The 17,958-nt window shown below is 54.7% G+C and overlaps 7 protein-coding genes across 7 annotated transcripts; 3 read left to right on the top strand and 4 right to left on the bottom strand.

Moving 5' to 3' along the window:
- Positions 1-1,177, bottom strand: J4E83_007083 (uncharacterized protein; the record flags this gene model as incomplete). Its single annotated transcript, XM_049333989.1, has 3 exons — positions 1-465; positions 519-696; positions 750-1,177. 3 exons carry the CDS (start codon positions 1,175-1,177, stop codon positions 1-3), a joined length of 1,071 nt encoding a protein of 356 aa, XP_049186800.1.
- A 1,155-nt stretch (positions 1,178-2,332) lies between these two features.
- J4E83_007084 (uncharacterized protein) lies at positions 2,333-2,879 on the top strand (the record flags this gene model as incomplete). Its single annotated transcript, XM_049333990.1, has 2 exons — positions 2,333-2,483; positions 2,545-2,879. 2 exons carry the CDS (start codon positions 2,333-2,335, stop codon positions 2,877-2,879), a joined length of 486 nt encoding a protein of 161 aa, XP_049186801.1.
- Positions 2,880-3,089: 210 nt separating this feature from the next.
- On the bottom strand, positions 3,090-3,629 carry J4E83_007085 (uncharacterized protein; the record flags this gene model as incomplete). Its single annotated transcript, XM_049333991.1, has 1 exon — positions 3,090-3,629. One exon carries the CDS (start codon positions 3,627-3,629, stop codon positions 3,090-3,092), a length of 540 nt encoding a protein of 179 aa, XP_049186802.1.
- A 379-nt stretch (positions 3,630-4,008) lies between these two features.
- J4E83_007086 (uncharacterized protein) lies at positions 4,009-5,115 on the top strand (the record flags this gene model as incomplete). Its single annotated transcript, XM_049333992.1, has 2 exons — positions 4,009-4,463; positions 4,536-5,115. 2 exons carry the CDS (start codon positions 4,009-4,011, stop codon positions 5,113-5,115), a joined length of 1,035 nt encoding a protein of 344 aa, XP_049186803.1.
- A 332-nt stretch (positions 5,116-5,447) lies between these two features.
- Positions 5,448-6,919, bottom strand: J4E83_007087 (uncharacterized protein; the record flags this gene model as incomplete). Its single annotated transcript, XM_049333993.1, has 3 exons — positions 5,448-6,408; positions 6,456-6,529; positions 6,839-6,919. 3 exons carry the CDS (start codon positions 6,917-6,919, stop codon positions 5,448-5,450), a joined length of 1,116 nt encoding a protein of 371 aa, XP_049186804.1.
- A 3,305-nt stretch (positions 6,920-10,224) lies between these two features.
- J4E83_007088 (uncharacterized protein) lies at positions 10,225-13,326 on the top strand (the record flags this gene model as incomplete). The annotated part of the gene is made up of 1 exon (XM_049333994.1): positions 10,225-13,326. One exon carries the CDS (start codon positions 10,225-10,227, stop codon positions 13,324-13,326), a length of 3,102 nt encoding a protein of 1,033 aa, XP_049186805.1.
- A 2,115-nt stretch (positions 13,327-15,441) lies between these two features.
- Positions 15,442-17,214, bottom strand: J4E83_007089 (uncharacterized protein; the record flags this gene model as incomplete). Its single annotated transcript, XM_049333995.1, has 1 exon — positions 15,442-17,214. One exon carries the CDS (start codon positions 17,212-17,214, stop codon positions 15,442-15,444), a length of 1,773 nt encoding a protein of 590 aa, XP_049186806.1.
- Between the last annotated feature and the right edge of the window lie 744 nt (positions 17,215-17,958).

The raw sequence follows: 17,958 nt of genomic DNA on the forward strand, positions 1-17,958 counted from the left end.
TCATTCCTGGCTATTGAGCTGCTCAATGCGGGCGAGCAGAGCTTCAACGGCGCTACACAAATCGTTAGTAGGGGTCACTAATTGGAAAGGGGTGAAGACGTACTCTGAATCGGGGGTATCAGACAAGAACTGAGCCTCCAGGTCCGCTTGAGCGACGGCGAGCATAGTAGCAACATTATGCTCGGTCGGTTCAACGTCTTCCTGTGCTTCGCCGTCCTCAGGTACCGGAGCGGCCTGGTCTTCTGCATCCTCTCCAGGGCCACCTGCATGTTGAGGGATACGTGGATCTGGCGCGGCCAAGAGATCACTCAGAAGTTGAGCCCCGGAGACCATCGAGGGCATGAAATCGTCGTATCGCGCCGGACGGGGTGGTACGTATGCTTCAGATACCGTGTGCTCGATGGCGTTCGTCGAGTAATTCTGCTTCCAATACAATGAGGCCTTGCTGCGACCCTTCTCTGGTGCCTGCAAAAGGAGTTAGTATACGCCTCGGATACAATTTGGACAGCTGAAATTACCTGTTTGGAGAGATACAGCTCGATGGAGCCATCCCGAACATCGGCGTACGTATCGAAGCCCTGCGAGCGCATGTAGTAGCAGAGACGCAGCGCATCCTTGGCAGCGGGATGCATGTTGTCTGCTATACGTTCTGTCCAGTTATGAGCTTGCCGGACCGTGAGCTTCTCGGATGCGTGCCTAAAGAGCGTCAGTTCATCTCTCACATCAGTCCTTACATGTGTACCATTTACTTGTTAAGGTACTCCAAGAGCGCAAGTTGTACTTTGGTATAAGCGGGTGCGTTCACGGTCCCCTCTGCCTCCTTCACCTCGTTGTATGGGGTCTTTGGCAGCATAGAAACAAGCGTCGTGGCAGGCTTGAGAGCGGATTGGGCTTGAGGTACAGATACTGGAACAACAATGTTCTCGCCTTCGCCTGTAGTTCCGGTAGCTTCACCTCGTGTACGTAAGTTACGCGCCATGCTCCGTTGAATTTGCGAAAGTTCTCGAAGCTCGTCAATTGTGAGGCTGGGCACAAGCCGGTTGAGTAGCTGGAGTATATGTTCTGACGCACGAACAGAGTTTCTGGATCGACGAATCTGACGCCTTGCGCGGTTGAGTTGTTCGATGGCTTGCGATTCGACGAGAAGCGCAGAATCGGCGGGGTCGGTGTCAGACATTTGAACTATAGTAAGTCTATTTATCGCATGGAGCGTTCGAACGCCGCCGGTGGCGGAAAGACTGTGAATGAACGATGGTGTTGTGGGCAATTCAATGTGCGATGGAGGACGGTGAGAAAGAAAAATGCCAAGACCTAACAAGTGAAGGAGCGTTGTGTAATCGGCAGTGAGTGAGGAAAGTGCGACTGTAAGTCCAGCCTAATCCGGCGGTCGTATACTGTATCAATTCTTTTGTATGATTACCGTGCTTAGTGAACCAGATCGTAGAGATACTCAACGTAGTTCAGAATGCAGATGTGCATGATAGAGCACATTGAATTTCTTCAGGGTACAGGCCTTTTGACTGCCTTCCACATCGCCAGGAAAGTAGGAATGCGAGTATACAGATAGAACCAAAGAGGCGTGATGAGATGACGGTGTGTCGCGATATGCCGTACGAACATTCGTGGCTGTAGCTGCTCAGGATATCGAATTTGTGTCGTGACTGTCGTGACGCATTCCTACCTAAGCACCACCGCGTTGGACACTGCAATGTTGACAAGCTTGTACATGTCTCTCGTTAGATATCCATCAGCATCTCTACGCCATACTCAATACCCACGACGCCGCTGCCCTCGCATGTAGGTGGTTGAAGACGTTCATCTGCGAAGCCAGCTGCTAGCGTCCAGTCATCGCACCCACCAAAGCCCGCCTACACAATCTGCGACCCCACGAACCAATCAAGCCGAGCCCAACAGACACCCAGCCCTAGAGTCCAGGCGCCCTTGGCCCCGCGTAGAGAACTTGAATGGCGGCCGTCCAGCCAAGAGATGCTGTCCGAGATGCAGGTTTCCACGCGGGACGATCAGTTGGTCTGGGTTTCTGGTTCAGATGACGTATAGCGCAACCCATCCACGCACCAACCCCTGTCTCGATGCCACCACAGCGGGCCACAAACTTGTAACAAGCACGGTGCAAGTGATCGAGGATGAGATCACCGCTGGCGCAGATGGCGTACACACGGAAAGGCGCAGGCATGCAGGTGGAGTATATATGGCTGACTGCCTGATCTGTGTGTTGCGTCTTCACATGCAAATACACACGACCATACGAATAATCCACCTCACTATCTCTACACTCCAATACGATTAATAAACAGTATTCATACTGCCCAAGATGACAGACCAGAACAAGGGATCGCAAAAGACCTACAGGGAGTCCGCGGGAGAGTACTACAACCAAAAGTACGAGACATGGATGCCATGGATCGAGGACCAGTACCTGAAGTGGTTCACCAAGGATAACAAGGCTTCCTACGCTACCAAACGTACGTCTCTTACATCTTAACTCATCCCTAACTACACATCGCTAACATATATTGCTCACAGAACAACTCGACCAGACCAAGGTCACAGGCATCGACCAAGTCGACAACCTCCAAGACGGCGTAAACAACCTCGTCGGCGGCCAGGTCGGCAAGGGAGGACTCGCACAACCCCTCGGTGATGCCGTCTCCAAAGAGGGCATCAACCGTGCTGAGCGCGGCGGCAAGGACGACAAGGGAAACTCTATTGAGAGTCAAGGACCACTAGGTGGGTATGGACAGAGTGCTGCGGATGGTGTGAAGGGAGGGGCGAGCAGTGTTGCAGGAGGCGCAAAGAGTGCCGGTGGATACGTTGGAGGCATGTTTGGTGGTGGAAAGGGAAAGGAGGAGAAGAAGTAGGGAGTTGGGGGCGACGGACGATGATATGATACCATGATTTGTAGGAAGGTTATTTCGGGTGGATCAGACTGCCAGACTATGTGTTGCGCGGGAGTAAGAGTTTAGTATCCGACTTCTTGAGTAATATATTTATACCCTATAGCTGTTGCTGCGCCTGTAATGAACGAGTGAGCAAGTCAAGTACACTTCATCAATACTGCGGAGTCTCCACTACGACACAGCATGCGCATCGACATCCACCACGGTCCCCTCTCCTTCTTCGACACCAAACAGCTTCAAGCAATTCCCTCTCTTGAACATCCTTGCGCAGTCCACCGCATTCGGTTGTCCCTTTTCTACGTCTGCTCCCCCCTCATATAACACTCTCACAACATCATCGTACCCTTTGAACACGGCCCCCGCAATAGGGCTCTGGCCCCTCCCATTCAGCACATTCGCATCCGCGCCGTTGTCTAGCAGCATCTTAGCAGTCTCAGCCTTGCCATGGTAGGATGCCAACATGAGAAGTGTGTCGCCGGATGAGTTGGTGAGGTTCTTGGGGATGCCGGCGCTGACGTATTGCGAGAGGGTCGATGTGTCCCCGCTGCGGGCGAGGTCGAAGAGGCGCGCTGCTAGGTCGAGGGCGGCAGGTGGGAGGTCAGAGGTAGATCGTGCGTCGGGTGGTGCTTGTACGGCGCCATCGGTGTCGGTTGCGCCTGTGCCTGCTGCTTGGGCGGCTTGCTGGCCGTAGGATTCTTCGTAGGATGGCATCTTTGAGGCACGCTGGGCTATATGCGGGTACAAGATGCGAAGTGACGTTGGCAAACGTAATGGCGGTGAATTAGTATTGATGGCAGATCGCCTGCTGATATCTCGTTTTACATGGTGAAAGTCGAGAGCGCAGACGCTGAGTGAGAGCGCCAGGTGCAAGCATCCATCTCCCGAGTGTCGATGACGAAATCAATCCCGGTCGCGCTTTCCGAGCAGAAAACGCGCTAGTCGACGCTCCATCATTTTGCTTGGCGGAGATCGCGACTTCCCCAGGGCCCATTCCATTGTCCAAACCGCAGAAGTTAGCCTTCCCACCCAACCACCCCCCATTACTACGACGCCAGCACAAGAGGCCGGTACTCTTGTTGATCGCGCGACCATGGCTTCACCACCACACATCCCACAGCTCAACGTCCCCGGCAGTCGCAAGCGCGGCAGCATATCCTCTCACTCCGGCGCGCCCACCAAAAAGCGCAAACCCTCCAACCTACGTAACGCCTTCTCACCAGATGCCGAATCAGTCGGCGGTTCCCCGCGCCAATACTCGCGTTCACCGTCTGTGGAAAGTAACATCACCACATCCGTCGTTAACGGCGTAGGAGGGAAGAAGCGACGGAAGAAGGGAGGAGACGGAGGCAGTGTCGCGGGTTCAAGCGCGAGAGGCGGCAAAGGCGCCGACGGACGAAGCGCAATAGGAGGTGAAGACGAAGATGGCGACGGCGGAGAAGAAGCAGAAGACGACGACGATGACGAGATGGGCGAGGAAATGGGCATGGAAATCGAAGGCGGCATGAGTGTTGAAGCACGCAGGAAACAGGAGAAAGAATACGAACGGTACGTCCCTTCTCTATACTCGCTGCTATTTTCTTCCAGAGTCCGGTTTACTGATACGATGTGATCCAACAGCATGCTAGAAGACTTCATGACACCCGCCCAAATGGACCGCTACGCAACCTACCGCCGCATCCGCCTTAAGCGGGAAACCGTCCGTAAACTCGTCAACCAAACCCTCTCCCAATCCGTCCCGCAACCCATCATCATCGCCGTAACATCCTACTCCAAAACCTTCATCGGCGAGCTCATCGACCGCGCCCTCACCGTTCGCGACGAATGGTCCGCCGTCCGCACCCATCTGCCCAACCCAAACTTGCCGGGGCCCATCCTCAGTCAGAGTCTGGTCAGACCTAGTGCTCATATCAAGGATGATAGGAATAGGCCGACTAATTCCGATATTACGAGTGCGGGCTGGTATCCTACGCAGGTTGATCGCACGGAGAGTCTGTGGAAGGAGGTGGAGAAGGATGCTAGTTTGCAGGATAGGCTGAAGGCGTGTGATAAGGGACCGCTTACACCAGCACACCTGAGAGAGGCGTTGAGGAGGTATAAGAGGGATCGCGATGGTGGGGGTGCTGGATTCGCGGGTATGAGTTTGGAGGGTGTGGAGAGGACTATGGGCAGAACGGGTGGAAGGCGGCTGTTCAAGTGAGGTCTTGTTCTCGCGATGAGGGCAGCTTTGAGGCATAGCGACGGCGTTTGGGACATGTATTGCTAGTATGAGATTACACTTGGAAGAGATCTCAAAGTCAGTGGAACCCTGACGATCATGCAATACCACATTACTACGAACAACTATCCGCAACATGTGGACGGACCTCATCAATGCAACGCCTGATTCAATGGTCATAGATATGAGTGGAAGTGAAACCTTCTCAGAGGCATTTTGTGAAGAGCTACATTTGTCATAGCTATTCATCATTCCAGTCCATCCCAGCCGAAGAGAGAACACCTTAGGAAATCATAACGCTAACCAACAACCATCTAGTTCTCGTGCATAAGCTCGTGGAAGGTCTCGGTGGCATACTCGGGCTTGCCCTGCTCGAGCTTCTTCTGGCCGAGCTTCTCCTTGGAGAAGGTAGCAGCGTATGGGTTGAGGCGGAGCTGCACCTGGAAGTTCTTGAGCGGGTTCTTCTTTTGTACGACACCACGCTTGGAGACGGCTCCACCACGGACGGGGCGGAGGACCTTCTGGACGTCGCTGGAGTTGATGATCTTGCTGAGGTCGGGCTGGCTCATCATGGTGGAGGGCAGGAGGTAGTCCTTCTTGAGCGCTGAGGGCTCAGCGGTGGATCCGTAGACCTTGTCGAGAGCGCTGAAAGCGGATGAGGTCCAGACGATGAAGCGACCGAGGTGGCCACCGGGGGCGAGCTGGAGGAGGTTCAGGGAGTAGACGGATGAGGTCTCGACACCTGGGATGTTGCGGAAAGCAAGGACGAGCTCCTTGCCATCCTCCTCGGGGTTGTAGATGACGAGGGGTCCGCGGCGCTGAGTGTGACGGCGGCCACGAAGCTTACCCTTACCAGCGCGGACCTTGCGTGTGTTGCGGGCCTTCTCGACATCGGCACCAGCACCGACAGCCTTCAGCAGAGCGACGGCGGCGGAGGTCTTCTTGATGGCGGCATCGGCGAAAGCAGTCGATGAGATGACGAGAGGAACCTCAGGGACGGTGCTGATGGCGTGACCGCGGGCAAGGAGAAGAGCAGGGCTTCCCGAAGCAGCGAGCGCAGACGCGGTAGCGAAACGCTTCTGGTTCAGGTTGATCTTCTGGTGCCACTTGCGCCAGATCTTGGTGGGAGCGAACATGCGACCGGAGCGGCACATGTTACCGAAGGCAGCCTGACCGGCACGGTGAGTACCTCCACCAGAGACACGGGGAATACGGGCCACAGCGCGACCGGTACCCCAGGACTCGGCAGAAGTCTGGTGACCAGCCTTCTCGGAGCTGCTTGTTGTTAGACTGTGGTTGTACAGTGCGCGAGGTAGGCTTACACAGCGTATGGCTGGCGGCGGTTCTTGTTCATGCCAGTGTGCACCGCGTGGACGATGTCAGGGCGGATGGGTGCCTGGAAGAGTTGTTAGCATTGGCTAAGGTCCCTGATTTGCGTCTATGTGCATCGCAGAGCCGTGTCCGAGAGACTGAGAGAAGCAGACAAGCCAGAAAAGTGCGGCTTTCGCTACACTCTCATGAGGCCGCATCATGGGAAGAACTCTGCGTAATCCAGCTCAATGCAAGCATTCTCCGCTGCCGCCTGTGTCCCCGCTCTTCCAGTGTTCTTCCAGTGTCTGCACTCCTCCAGCTGCCGTTGCAGCCCTCAGTCCCTCCGGTTGTGGTTTGCATCGTATCGCGAAGTTCGAATTGCGGCGGAACTGACCTTGAAGACATTGGGCACGGGAACGGTGTCCTTGGTGGCCTCGCCCTTGGCGGAGACGACGGTGACGGTTGGCCTCGACATGATCGCTGTTGTGATTGACCTGGTGGTTAGTTGTCGCGAAAAGAAGAGGCTCTCGACTTTCGAGTTCTTCGGGCTCGCTTGAATTTCGCATGGTGGGCGGCGCTAGCCCGCTTTGGCTTGGCGTTAGTGGTGGTCATTGATGAGCGCATCTGCACGCTGAACAACAGAACATGCACTTTTGCCTGGAGTTTTGCAAAGGTTATTAAAACTCTTCTGAGCCTGGAGCTCTACTGTAAGGCGAAAGCGATTATGGCTGTGAAGGGTTTAACCCAATTTGTTCGTGGATGAGGTCGAACGTAGCCATGCTGAGCGTATCATTACTACGGCCCTGTCAGGTACTGACTATGGAGAAGCCAGATATAAGATCTCGTCTTTTACAAATATAGAGGCTGCAAGTAATACATAGCTTGCCTCCCTTCGAATGAACTATGAGCTTGTGGGATGAGTCAAATTCCAATACTAATACATTGAAGGTTCTGACCAGAGAGTGCAGTTTAACCACATCTACAGGTGAGCGCATTATCCTTCCCTCATACCTTGAAGTATGCTTAGGGAACAGCGTGACTCGGTAAGAATGAACAGCAACTTGTAGCTTCTGACACAGTCACATTCCATTCTCATGCAGCACCCACAACTTGTTACACATGTCTCTTGCAGTGTTCTAATCCAGCTGAGATATGCAAAGCGCCTATGTCAAAGTTGTGACTACAGCTGGACACAAAGGTACATTACCCGTTCTTGTGAGTGAGCATAGCGTTCCATGTTATGAAGTCGGACGCAAGTCCGAGAAAGCTATGACATGCGCGCAGTGTGTCGTGGTGACGTGCTACAATACAGGTACCACGGCACATAGGCCACAGGGGCGCATGAACCTCATTTGAGTATGTTGAGACTTCACGCACAACCAAACCTATGATCAGGTCGACCATGAAATGTACAGAGCACGTCCCTGCTTGCTGGTCGAAGTCGTCGCAGAGGATTAGGTTCTCGGACCGCCAGCACGATCGCAAACATTTGAACCTTACTGAGGCCCGTGATACATCACCCCTTATCTTTTATCTCGAAAAGAATGCTGCTTGGTCCAAATCACCCTAATAGCGGGAGAACCAGACTGTTCTGTCACAGCTGCTACGACTCACTGCGTGTAGCGTCAGGGCCGGCAAAGAGACTCGGGCCTTATTGGGGCCTTGTGTTGGGAGGCCAGAACACTTCCCAAGGACGACTCAGTCGGGAAACCCGTCTAGTTGGTAGCGAAGAGTTGGGCTCTGATCTCCACGTTGCAAGTTGATAAGTATGGAAACTACCAATGAGTCGCTCAGTCGACCTATCCCGATCTCAAGAGCACGTGCCCAGGAAGATGAGGCGGACTGTCCTGAGTCGTTGGATCTTCGCATGGGTACCCGAATCGGTGTCGCGTTGCTTTTTAGGACGGATTCTGCCGGTGTTAAAAGATGCTGAAACGCATTTGGTGTGGGCTCGCCGAATCGGGGCTTTGCGTAACAGAAAGAACAAATTACCAACATTCAGGGCACAGGCGGCGGCAGAGGTGGAAATACGTTTCGGCAGGTACTGCAAGGACTGCGGCTCTGCGTGGCAGTCATACGGGAAAAAGCTCCACAAATGCTGTGGGAGAGTTTAGGATTGCGAAACTGACGGCAGAGAGATGAAACGCGTGGTAATCCTCACATGACGGAGACGCAAAAACTCACCCCGCCAACAGGTGGGTCGATAAGTTCCCACGGTGCGTTTCACGTTGCAGATATTTGCTCCGACTGTTTTGTGCCTCAGAAGGCCGCGATGAAGTCAGTCGCAGTCGCAGTCTTGCACGCAGCGAGAGTCGAAACGATGGCTGTGGCATGCGAAGCGAGGCCAGGGTGTCCCGGCGGTGGTGAGCGCTGACAACAACGACGACCTGGACGACGAGTAATTCATCTCGAGCGCGTCGAGGCCGGAGACGGGACGGATTACATACTGTCTGGGGTGTCTGCAATATGGCGCGGACCCCAACCTCTTTCCGAGGTATCTCGTCTGGGCCTTCCCGTCTTCAGGATGCGGCCTCCAGGGGCCTACTCTAGGCTCGCCAGGTTCGCCAGGTCCGGGGAACAAGGGCAGAAGGGCAGTTTGTCGAGCGCAGTCTCCTGTGGAGCGGCGATGGCGAGTATTTGTTTGCTAGGCGAGGGAAATGACGGCTACGCGTACGCTGCGAACCAAGATCGGCCGCGGTACGGTAGACAGGCTGTAAGGCGCGGTGGTTGAGTGGACTGGCGCGTTTGTGTAGTATGGTCCCAAGACGCTCATGGGTCTGACATGCTAGTGTCCTAGTGGTCGCAGCTGCCTCGTAGCGCACCGGCGGCGGTTGCTATTCCTGGAACGTCGGCGCTTCCACAGAGCCACTAGCGCAGCTCGCAGTTCGTCTCCCCCATCCATCGACAAGACGCATTCACGCCGCCTCAATCACGACACACAGCGTGCTCGCCTCGCCTACCACGACCCCCTCCTCCCACATCCAGGCGGCAGCGGCTCTGCGATCGACCGGCTTCCCTCGTCCGCACTGCCCAAGCTGGTCACCACTCTGCCCTCGACCCTCCCCATCGTCCAGAGTGCGTCGCAACAGACCCCCATCGTGAGCGCGGCACCCACCCTCGACCGCGCCTTCCTCACCACCGCCGCTCGCACCTCCCGCACCCGCTGCGTCGCCCGCTCCTGCCCTTTCTACCCACTACGCCGCATCTCCCCAGGCATAGGCGCATCGCCGGCCCAGTCGCTCCTTCCCCCAGGCGCTTAGTAGAGGATCTGGTATTCTCGCTCCAATTCACCACGCCAGCGCCCCTCCCCACTGCTGTTGGCACCCAGGTAAGCCGCATCTTCTTTTCGTGTCCCAACTCCGCATTCCTGTGCCCCGTCGTCTGTCTGGGCGAGCGTGACTGTAGTCGAGGCAGTGTACGGGCACCTGTCACCTGTCAACCGTTACCTGCTCGACCATGTGCACTCTACCACCAATCTTCGAGTCTGGGAACAGCTTCTCAACCTGTCTTCAGCCTCCATTCCCCACTCCCCCGTCCCGCCGCCCTCGTTTCGAAACACATGCGCCTGCCATGTCTGCCTCGCCCACAATATCCCATGATGCTGACACTCCGACTCTGAAAAGGGCTTTCTACACACCTAATTCTTCTTTCCCTTCCAAGAAACTCGAGCAGTCCTTCACCCACTGCCTCCCTTCACCCTTCACCTCAACGCGAGCTCCCCGTCCGCCCAGTAGCACTCGCAATCACTGCCCCCGCTTGGCAACACACACAAGTCCCAGCATGGTTCAGACGAGCGCGCGCTCATTCATGCCCATGCCCTCATTCGGCGCCGTATTTGGAGGAGAGCACCACAGCAAGGGCCAAAATGGCGGGAATGTAGCACGTCCTGCCACGAGCCCTAACACGAACTCGGGCACACCCTTCTCCTCCTTCCACATCCACAGCGAAAGTCGCGACAGTACATCGACGGGCTCTTCCGACAACTCCCCGACCACAACCATATCAACCATGGACTCGTCCTCGGTGACAGACCCCTCTCCAGGCGTGTCTCCCGAATCGCCCCTCGCAAAGACAATCACGCCCTCGTCTTTCGTTGCCGACTTCAGGTCAAGACGAGCAGAGGCACCTGTCGGGGAACCGTCTGCCGGTCCATTCTTCGAATTGCAGCGTCCCACAACACCTGCAAAGAAGCCTCGGAATCTCAAGAACCTTGGTATCAACACAGCGTCTTCGCTCAGCAACTTGCGCGCGCACACCCCAGCTCCCATAGCAGTCGCTCCCAAAGAAAAGAACAGTTCGGCACCGCCATCTCCGTTGTTTATCAAACCACCGACACCCCCGAAGCGTCGACCGTCCAACTTGAGCTTAACAATCTCAACGCCTGGCAGCAATGAGAGTAAACCAGTACGGTTGCTCATACCCTCAACACCGTCCTTCAATCGCCCACCGCTTCGCCACTTCCAGTCATCTCCTTCACTACCATTATGTTCACCGAGTACGAATCCAATGGGTGGTATGCAATTGCCTCCTCTACGACCTGTTGCACCTAAGCAAAGTGGCCTCAGCGAAGTCCCCTTTGAAATGGAAGAGGAGGAGGACCAGGAACCCAACTTCGATGTTCCCCAGTCACGAGAGGAGAAGCCGGCTGCTTATCCTAACGGCCCCATCTGTATCTATGAGTCTGGCGTGTTCCTCTACTTTGAGCCAACTGCTATCCAGGCCACGACTTTCGATGTCATTATCAACGTCGCGAGCGAAGTGAAGAACCCATTCACCACGCCAACGGTGGAGTCACAAAAAGACATTGACGCCAGGCGCATAGATGGCCCACCAGCGGAGAATGTTGATTTTGCCACCCTTGGACAGCGACCAAAGCAATCATTCGGTATGGACGATGGCTCGCCAACCACACCCAAAGCCACGCCGGTCATGCAAACCATACAGCCGCGCGAGGTTGTGATCGAGGGCAAGACATACAAGACACCAGAGTACATTCACATGCCCTGGGAGCACAACACAGACATCGTTCCCGATCTTCACAAGCTGGTCAGGATGATAGACGAGAGGGTTCAGCGTGGGAAGCGCGTACTCATCCATTGCCAATGTGGTGTCAGTCGTTCTGCCAGTTTGATCGTTGCCTACGGCCTGTACAAGGACCCGCAGATGAGTGTGCAAGAAGCGTACGACAAGGCGAAGAAGCGAAGCAAGTGGATCGGACCAAACATGAACCTCATCATGCAATTGCAAGAGTTCCGCAACAGCTTGTTAAGACAAAACGAAAGCCGCTCATATCACAACCAAGGGTATGGACGCCGATCTGCTGGCCTTCCCTCCACCCGCTCCACAGGAAACAATAAGTACTCTTCGTACGATAGGGACTCTGGTTCGGGATCGCGCACTCCACGAACAGCGCCGCTACCACCCGACAGCGACATTAGCATGCAACGGGCAAGCACAGGCAACATGATGGCTATATCTCCAGGTCCCCTATCGGCACCCACTGGAGCCTTCTCAGCCGGTTTCCGTCGGTCCTGGGACTCGAGCCCTGCGCACTTTGATGTCCCATCCGAGCCCTCTCCGACGACAACGACGCCCTATGTCGACCCCACAGGTCACGTTGTGCCTGTCGTCTCCGTCACTAACGACAACGTGCCGACCATTCAGACTCAAGATGTTTCTGACAGCGAAGACTATTCCGAGCCTACTCTCAAGCTTTCCTCTGTCCCCAACTTTTCACGTCAACTTCCATTACGATTGGGCCTGAGCAACGACGAGGGCTCATCATTCGGATCAGGAGAGAGACACCTGGCGCCTCTACAACCATCAGGATTTGAGCCACTTCGATCCCCAGCTGTAGCAAGTTTCAACATCCCTTCCTTCAGCTCCTACGACGCATCCGATGCTGAGGTCATGTCGCCAATTAAGACTTCTTTTGACAACCCATGGCCGGCAGGCTACGATCTGGACAACGAACCTTCCGCGCCTGAGATTACTTCGCCAGTGGCTACGCAATTTCCTAAAGATGTCTTTGGTCGCACAGACGCAAGCCTAGAAGATGACCTAAAGTCGCCACGTGCCACGGAATTCCACATGACTCCACTGAAGCCAAGGATAGCAGATGATGATCCATTCGGCTTGACATCGCCAACAAGAGCAGACTTCAATCCGTTCGACAGGCCCAGCATAGCGGCTATCAAGGACTCTGAAGCTGAGGATCGACGGCCGTCATTCCAAGCCATCCTACCGCCTGCCCATCAGACTTTCAACGGCTTTGCATCGCTGGACGGTACGGCGCAAACGAACCCCATGTTCCAGGCCCCCAGCTTGCTGTCCATGTCCTTCCCAAAACATAGCCAAGACGCCGGACCACGCATCGACAGCCTTAGCAATTCACCCGAAAAACAAGCCTTGACCCCTATCGACCCGGCTGAACCTGTTCCTGTAGCGTTCCCCAAGGCACCGGATACGCCCCGATCGCCTAGTCAAACCTTCCTTTCAACTCCCGCCAAGGCCATTCGCACTAGGTTCTCATCACCGAACATGCGCGAACAACGAAAGTTGCACAAGCTACAAACGGAGATTCAGTCGAAGCTGCCGAAACCTTCTGCTCCTCAACATGCTGCTGATGACATCGACGCTCTCATGTCACCGCGTGCTGAGGAGTTCACAAGGAACCCCTTCCATTTCGAACTCCAGTCTTCTGGCGACGACACGAGTCCGGTATCTTCCAACGAGACGATAAAGGACGGACGAAACGGCCATACCGCATGGGAAGAACCACTACCCCGGCAATGGACGCCTGAAAAGGCAACCGTTGACCCCCGGAGTCCTGTTCAAACTGGCAGTAACCCCATTGTTCGGAACATCTGGGACGTACTGTGAGCAAAGGCACAAACAGACCGAAACGCAAACTCAAAATATGCGGAGTGGACTTGCTCAATCTAGAAGCTTCCGGAGAAGACGCCGCGCGCACAAGATTAGGTAGCTTCGGCCGCCTTGTCGGAAATTACGCGACCTCTCTCCGAAGGATCGTCCTTCGCCAACAGGAGCTCGCGACGCCACCAACACTGAGCGTTTGGACTCCTGACAGCTGCATGTCACATTGGCCCACTTTGCAGAGTCGACGTTGGATGTGCAGCATCTCCGTTACCGTTGGCAGCCGATGCATTCCAACGGTCCGGCAGTCTCCATCTCGTATTCCCTTGTCATCAGTCATTTCCTTTGTGATCAAATCTTTCGTTTCTTTGCAAGTCCGTACAGCACGGCTTTACATATTCGCATGTTGGGGGCTAATGCGCGTTGAATTACGCAGAGTAATGTTCTAGTTTCTAGTACCCTAGTACCGCCATCCCCTCGACATACTGACACTCCTTACAACAACTTTTCCTCTGGACAAAACCATTACTACATTCGCTGCCCCTTTGTATATCTATCTCATCTCCTTACTTTTTACACTCAGTATCGATGTTACGAGCCATGCAAAGCGACTGTCTTCTGGCAGAAAGCACCCACTTGCGATCTTGGGTTGCGTCCTTGGTTTTGTGGTTTGATTTTTCTATTTTCTGGTTCGCTTGGCGAGTTCAGCCAGCGAAAGGCGTTTTGTGGGAGAGAGGGAGAGAAGGATCTTGACAGATGGATTGATCATATCCTTGGGCTTTTCCTATTTTTTCCTTTTCCCTCTCTGGATTCATCTATGGGTTTCTGGCGGAAAAGGCTATGTAAATGAATGGAACACATATTTCAATAATGGGTCGTCCGCTTACTTATGTGTGTTTATCGTATATGCGACCTTTTGTTGGCGATACGGTCTCTCATCGCACTAGGTAAACTTCCTGATTAAGCGTACCCTCCACGGGCAGATGGATTAGCAGGGCAGGTCCAACCGAACACCGTTTTGTTGCTGACCAAACATGCGACAGCTAAAGTAGCATCTCTCATCTAACTAATAAAGACATCTGCTTACTTCGTTCCTTGCACACACTAAAGGCTTACATACATCTTACCTGCATTGCTTCTACATTATCTAGTGCTACAAATGTAGATCTAACCTATCTCTGCAAGATAAGAGTTGTGCAGATCGCTGTTCTTAGTCACGGAGGGATAAAAGGAAGGGTTGAACTGGTAACACGAATAGTGGTTGGTGGTTGGGCTAAAGGTAGTTGCGGTGTGAGATGGGTAGCTCGCGCGGTTGAGATTGCGGCTCTGTGGAACATGAGTGAGGAAATTATCATTGGAGTCGTGCTTTTTGTTCGTGCTAGCAGATGCGAGTTTAGATAATCGTAAACACATTTCCGTTGGTGGACAGGAATCATATGCGAGAAGAAAGTCTTCGATCAGGTTGAAAATCCATTCAAGTTACTACTTTAAACTATATACTATGTGTGATGATGCGTGTGTGTGTATGTCCTAAAAGAGACCTCCACGTCTACAGAAACAATCAAAACAAGTACCATGCCCATCGGGCTCATCATCTCATGTCCATCTCATCTCATCTCGTACCAAGCGAGCGTAGTATACGTATCCCAAAAGACCAATAAGTCCAAAAAGCGAATGTGTCCAGGTCTAGCCCGGCGCAGTGTGTGTCAATACAATACAACGAAAGTAATCACAAGACGTACATACACGTCTTGCTCGATGAGTAGTTGGAGCAATAGAAAAGCGATTGGAAAAGCTGCCATCGAAATGTATTTCAATTTCGATGTGTATATGCAATTGTACAGAGATGGTTGAGTGTGAGACTTGACAAACAAGACGAGGAGACGGAGAAACGCCAAACGCAGCACTTGCGTGTAGTTGGTCGTGGAACTGAACATCAAGGAGATGGGAGATAGTAATGGGAAAAACCGTTCAACGCCTGTGAAACAATTGCAAATATGATCCCGGTATTTCGTCCGATAGCATCCGGGAGTTGGGTATCCTGTGGGCAATTTGATGCCTGTGTCGATGTGTATGTGCGTGTACATGTTTCGCCTTATAGCTCAGAGTGTGACGGAACTACTAGTAAACATACGTAGCAGTCCTGCCTAGAGTAGGTTTACTGGCATAGCCTCTGTCAGCCCTGTCGGGTTCACCAGATCTTGGTGCCCACCTGACGTCCTCGGGACCGTATCTACGGCTGTATTGGACATCGTTGGTGTCGATGCTTTGCTGGCGTACCCGGTGTCGGGGTTCGCTACCGATTTCACCGTAGAGTCTTCCGGAGCGGCCGCGTTCTTCGCGGGAAGGCGACATGTTGCGACTTGACTCTGTGCGGCTTGGCATTGATGGCCGGGGCACGGTCTTGTATGATGCAGTGGTGGGCTCTGCCGGACGGTTGGGACCAATCGGGGGCTTGCCGATGGGCGACTTTGAACGGTGTTGGCGTTGGGATTGGGGTTCGCGAACAACGTGGCGAGGAGTGGGGGTTGGTGGATCTTGAGACACGCCAGCTCCGGGGACGGGGTAGTAATATGTCTTGACGGTCGACGACGGTGGTACACTGGGGAAAGCGTCTCGCTCGGGACTGGCGTACTTCTCAGGGCTGCTGTTGTATTGCTCGGGTGTCATGGCCTCGCGAAGACCAGACGGGCGAGGGGCGGTGGCTTCCTTCCTGCGCGAGGAAGTGTTTGGGATGGTAGGCATGGTCGACGATCGACTCAGCGAAGGTGCTGGGGGCGTGTTCTCGGCATATCTGGCGGGCCTGCTGTCGGTGTACGAGCGTTGAGGCATTCCGCGGAGCTCAGCAGGTGATGAGGTCGTGTGCTTGAAGCTGGGTACCCGTCTCTCCTCACGGCGAGGCTCATCATCCCACTCGACAACCTCGGGAATACCGCGATCGGTACGGTCGGTGTCACGACGGGACAGAGAAGGTCTTTCCTTACTGGGGCGAGCAGATGACCTGCGGACGGGCTCGGGTCGAGCACTGTCGCGTCGAACCATCCGAGGTGGGTCGGAGGTGTAGTAATCGCGCGAAGAAGCCCTGGCGGGCGACGGTCGGGAAGATAGGATATCCGCCTCGACGTGGGCGCGTGACTTGTGCTGGTATCGGAGCGCCTCTTCTTCCTGGACGCTCATCTTGCGTGCAGCAGGGACAGTGTGAGTGGTGGTGCCGGCATATCGGTTGTCTTCATAGGTGCGGCGCTCTTCTGCCTTGCGCCGAGCATCCTCTTCAGTGCGGGCCTTGAAGGCTGCCTCGTAGCGCGCCTTCTCGTCACCCGATGACTCACTGTCGACTTGGGTGAACTTGCGGTCGCTTCGTGTCTCCTTGGCACGCGTTTTCTCGCGATCAGAGCGTGATCTGTCTTCCTTGACGTGTCGCGAGCTCTTAGACTCCTTCTCGCGAGTAGATCTGGAAGATGATGTGGGTTTTGAGGGTTGGGCGTGGTATCGTGCGTGGTAGCGGTCGTCTTCCTCGCTCGCTCTGGGAGCGCGGTACTCGGTGGTGTATCGCGAAGGGCCGTTTGCGGCAAAGGAAGCACCGCCTGATGTGGGGACGTCGAAGCGTGCAGTCCTGTCGCGTGGCGCACCTCCTCGCGCCGCCTTCTCCTTGCGCAGCTTGTCGAGCGTGATTTGCGCGTCGTACTTGCTCCGCTTCTCGTCGTCAATGAGGCACTCGTAGGCCTGCTGGATGTTGTGAAACTCCTCCTGTTTCTGCTCCTTCAACGCGGGGTCGGTGACCTTGTCGGGATGGCACTTGAGGACGAGCTTGCGGTAGGTGGCCTTGATGACGGCGGCGTCGACCGTGTTGGCGACGCCCAGGGCCTTGTAGTGATCGGGGAGGGGGTCGTCCATGGCGGCAATGGGTGTGGGGAGAGGATTGCTAGTCGGGTGTGGGGTGTGGGATCTCTCTTATAGTGTGACAGCAACGACTGCTTGCGACTCAGGCCTGACACATGCGGATCCGGGCAATGCAGCGAGTGGAGGAGCAAGCGAGCCTGTGGCGGTGTTGGGCGGATGTCTGGCAGGCCGCAGCAAAAGCAAGGGCAGGAGCGATGGGCTTTGGGCGAGGCGTCGGTGTGGGAGCCCTATAAGGAGAGTCGGGTGCAGTATGTGCCGTGGTGAGAGCAGAGCGGACGGAGCGTGCGGGTGTTCCTGCACGGCCTGACGAGGATGGCTTGCTTGAAATCGGCTGACCTAAGGAATTGTGGGTCGCTCAGGGACACAGACAGCGCGGATCGAAGATGGCGGAAACGTGGCGAAGAGACAAAAAAACTCGGATCAAAGACGCTGGACAAAGGAATTGTAGTGCTCGGCCGGCGGTCAGGCACAGGAGTGAGGCTGTGTTGTGCTCGCGACTGCGCTGCTCGTTGCCCGGCAGCGATGGCTCTGCTTGCAGGCCGTAAGTTGCGGTGTGGATGGCTTTGCGACGTCACCGTCAACCGTGCCAAAAAATGCCAATAGGATCCGGCGGGCGGTAGTCGGGATCGCACCGCGTAGTGTGGAATTTAAGAATCGTGGGAGAAGAATAAGATTGCGGCTTCGAAGAATAGAACAATGTGTGCAACGGGTAATATGGATTTGGAGAGCAGTCAGCCT

The sequence above is a fragment of the Alternaria metachromatica genome, assembly GCF_023757995.1.
Source record: "Alternaria metachromatica strain BMP 0045 chromosome Unknown scaffold_17, whole genome shotgun sequence".
In the NCBI taxonomy this organism is placed as follows: domain Eukaryota; kingdom Fungi; phylum Ascomycota; class Dothideomycetes; order Pleosporales; family Pleosporaceae; genus Alternaria; species Alternaria metachromatica.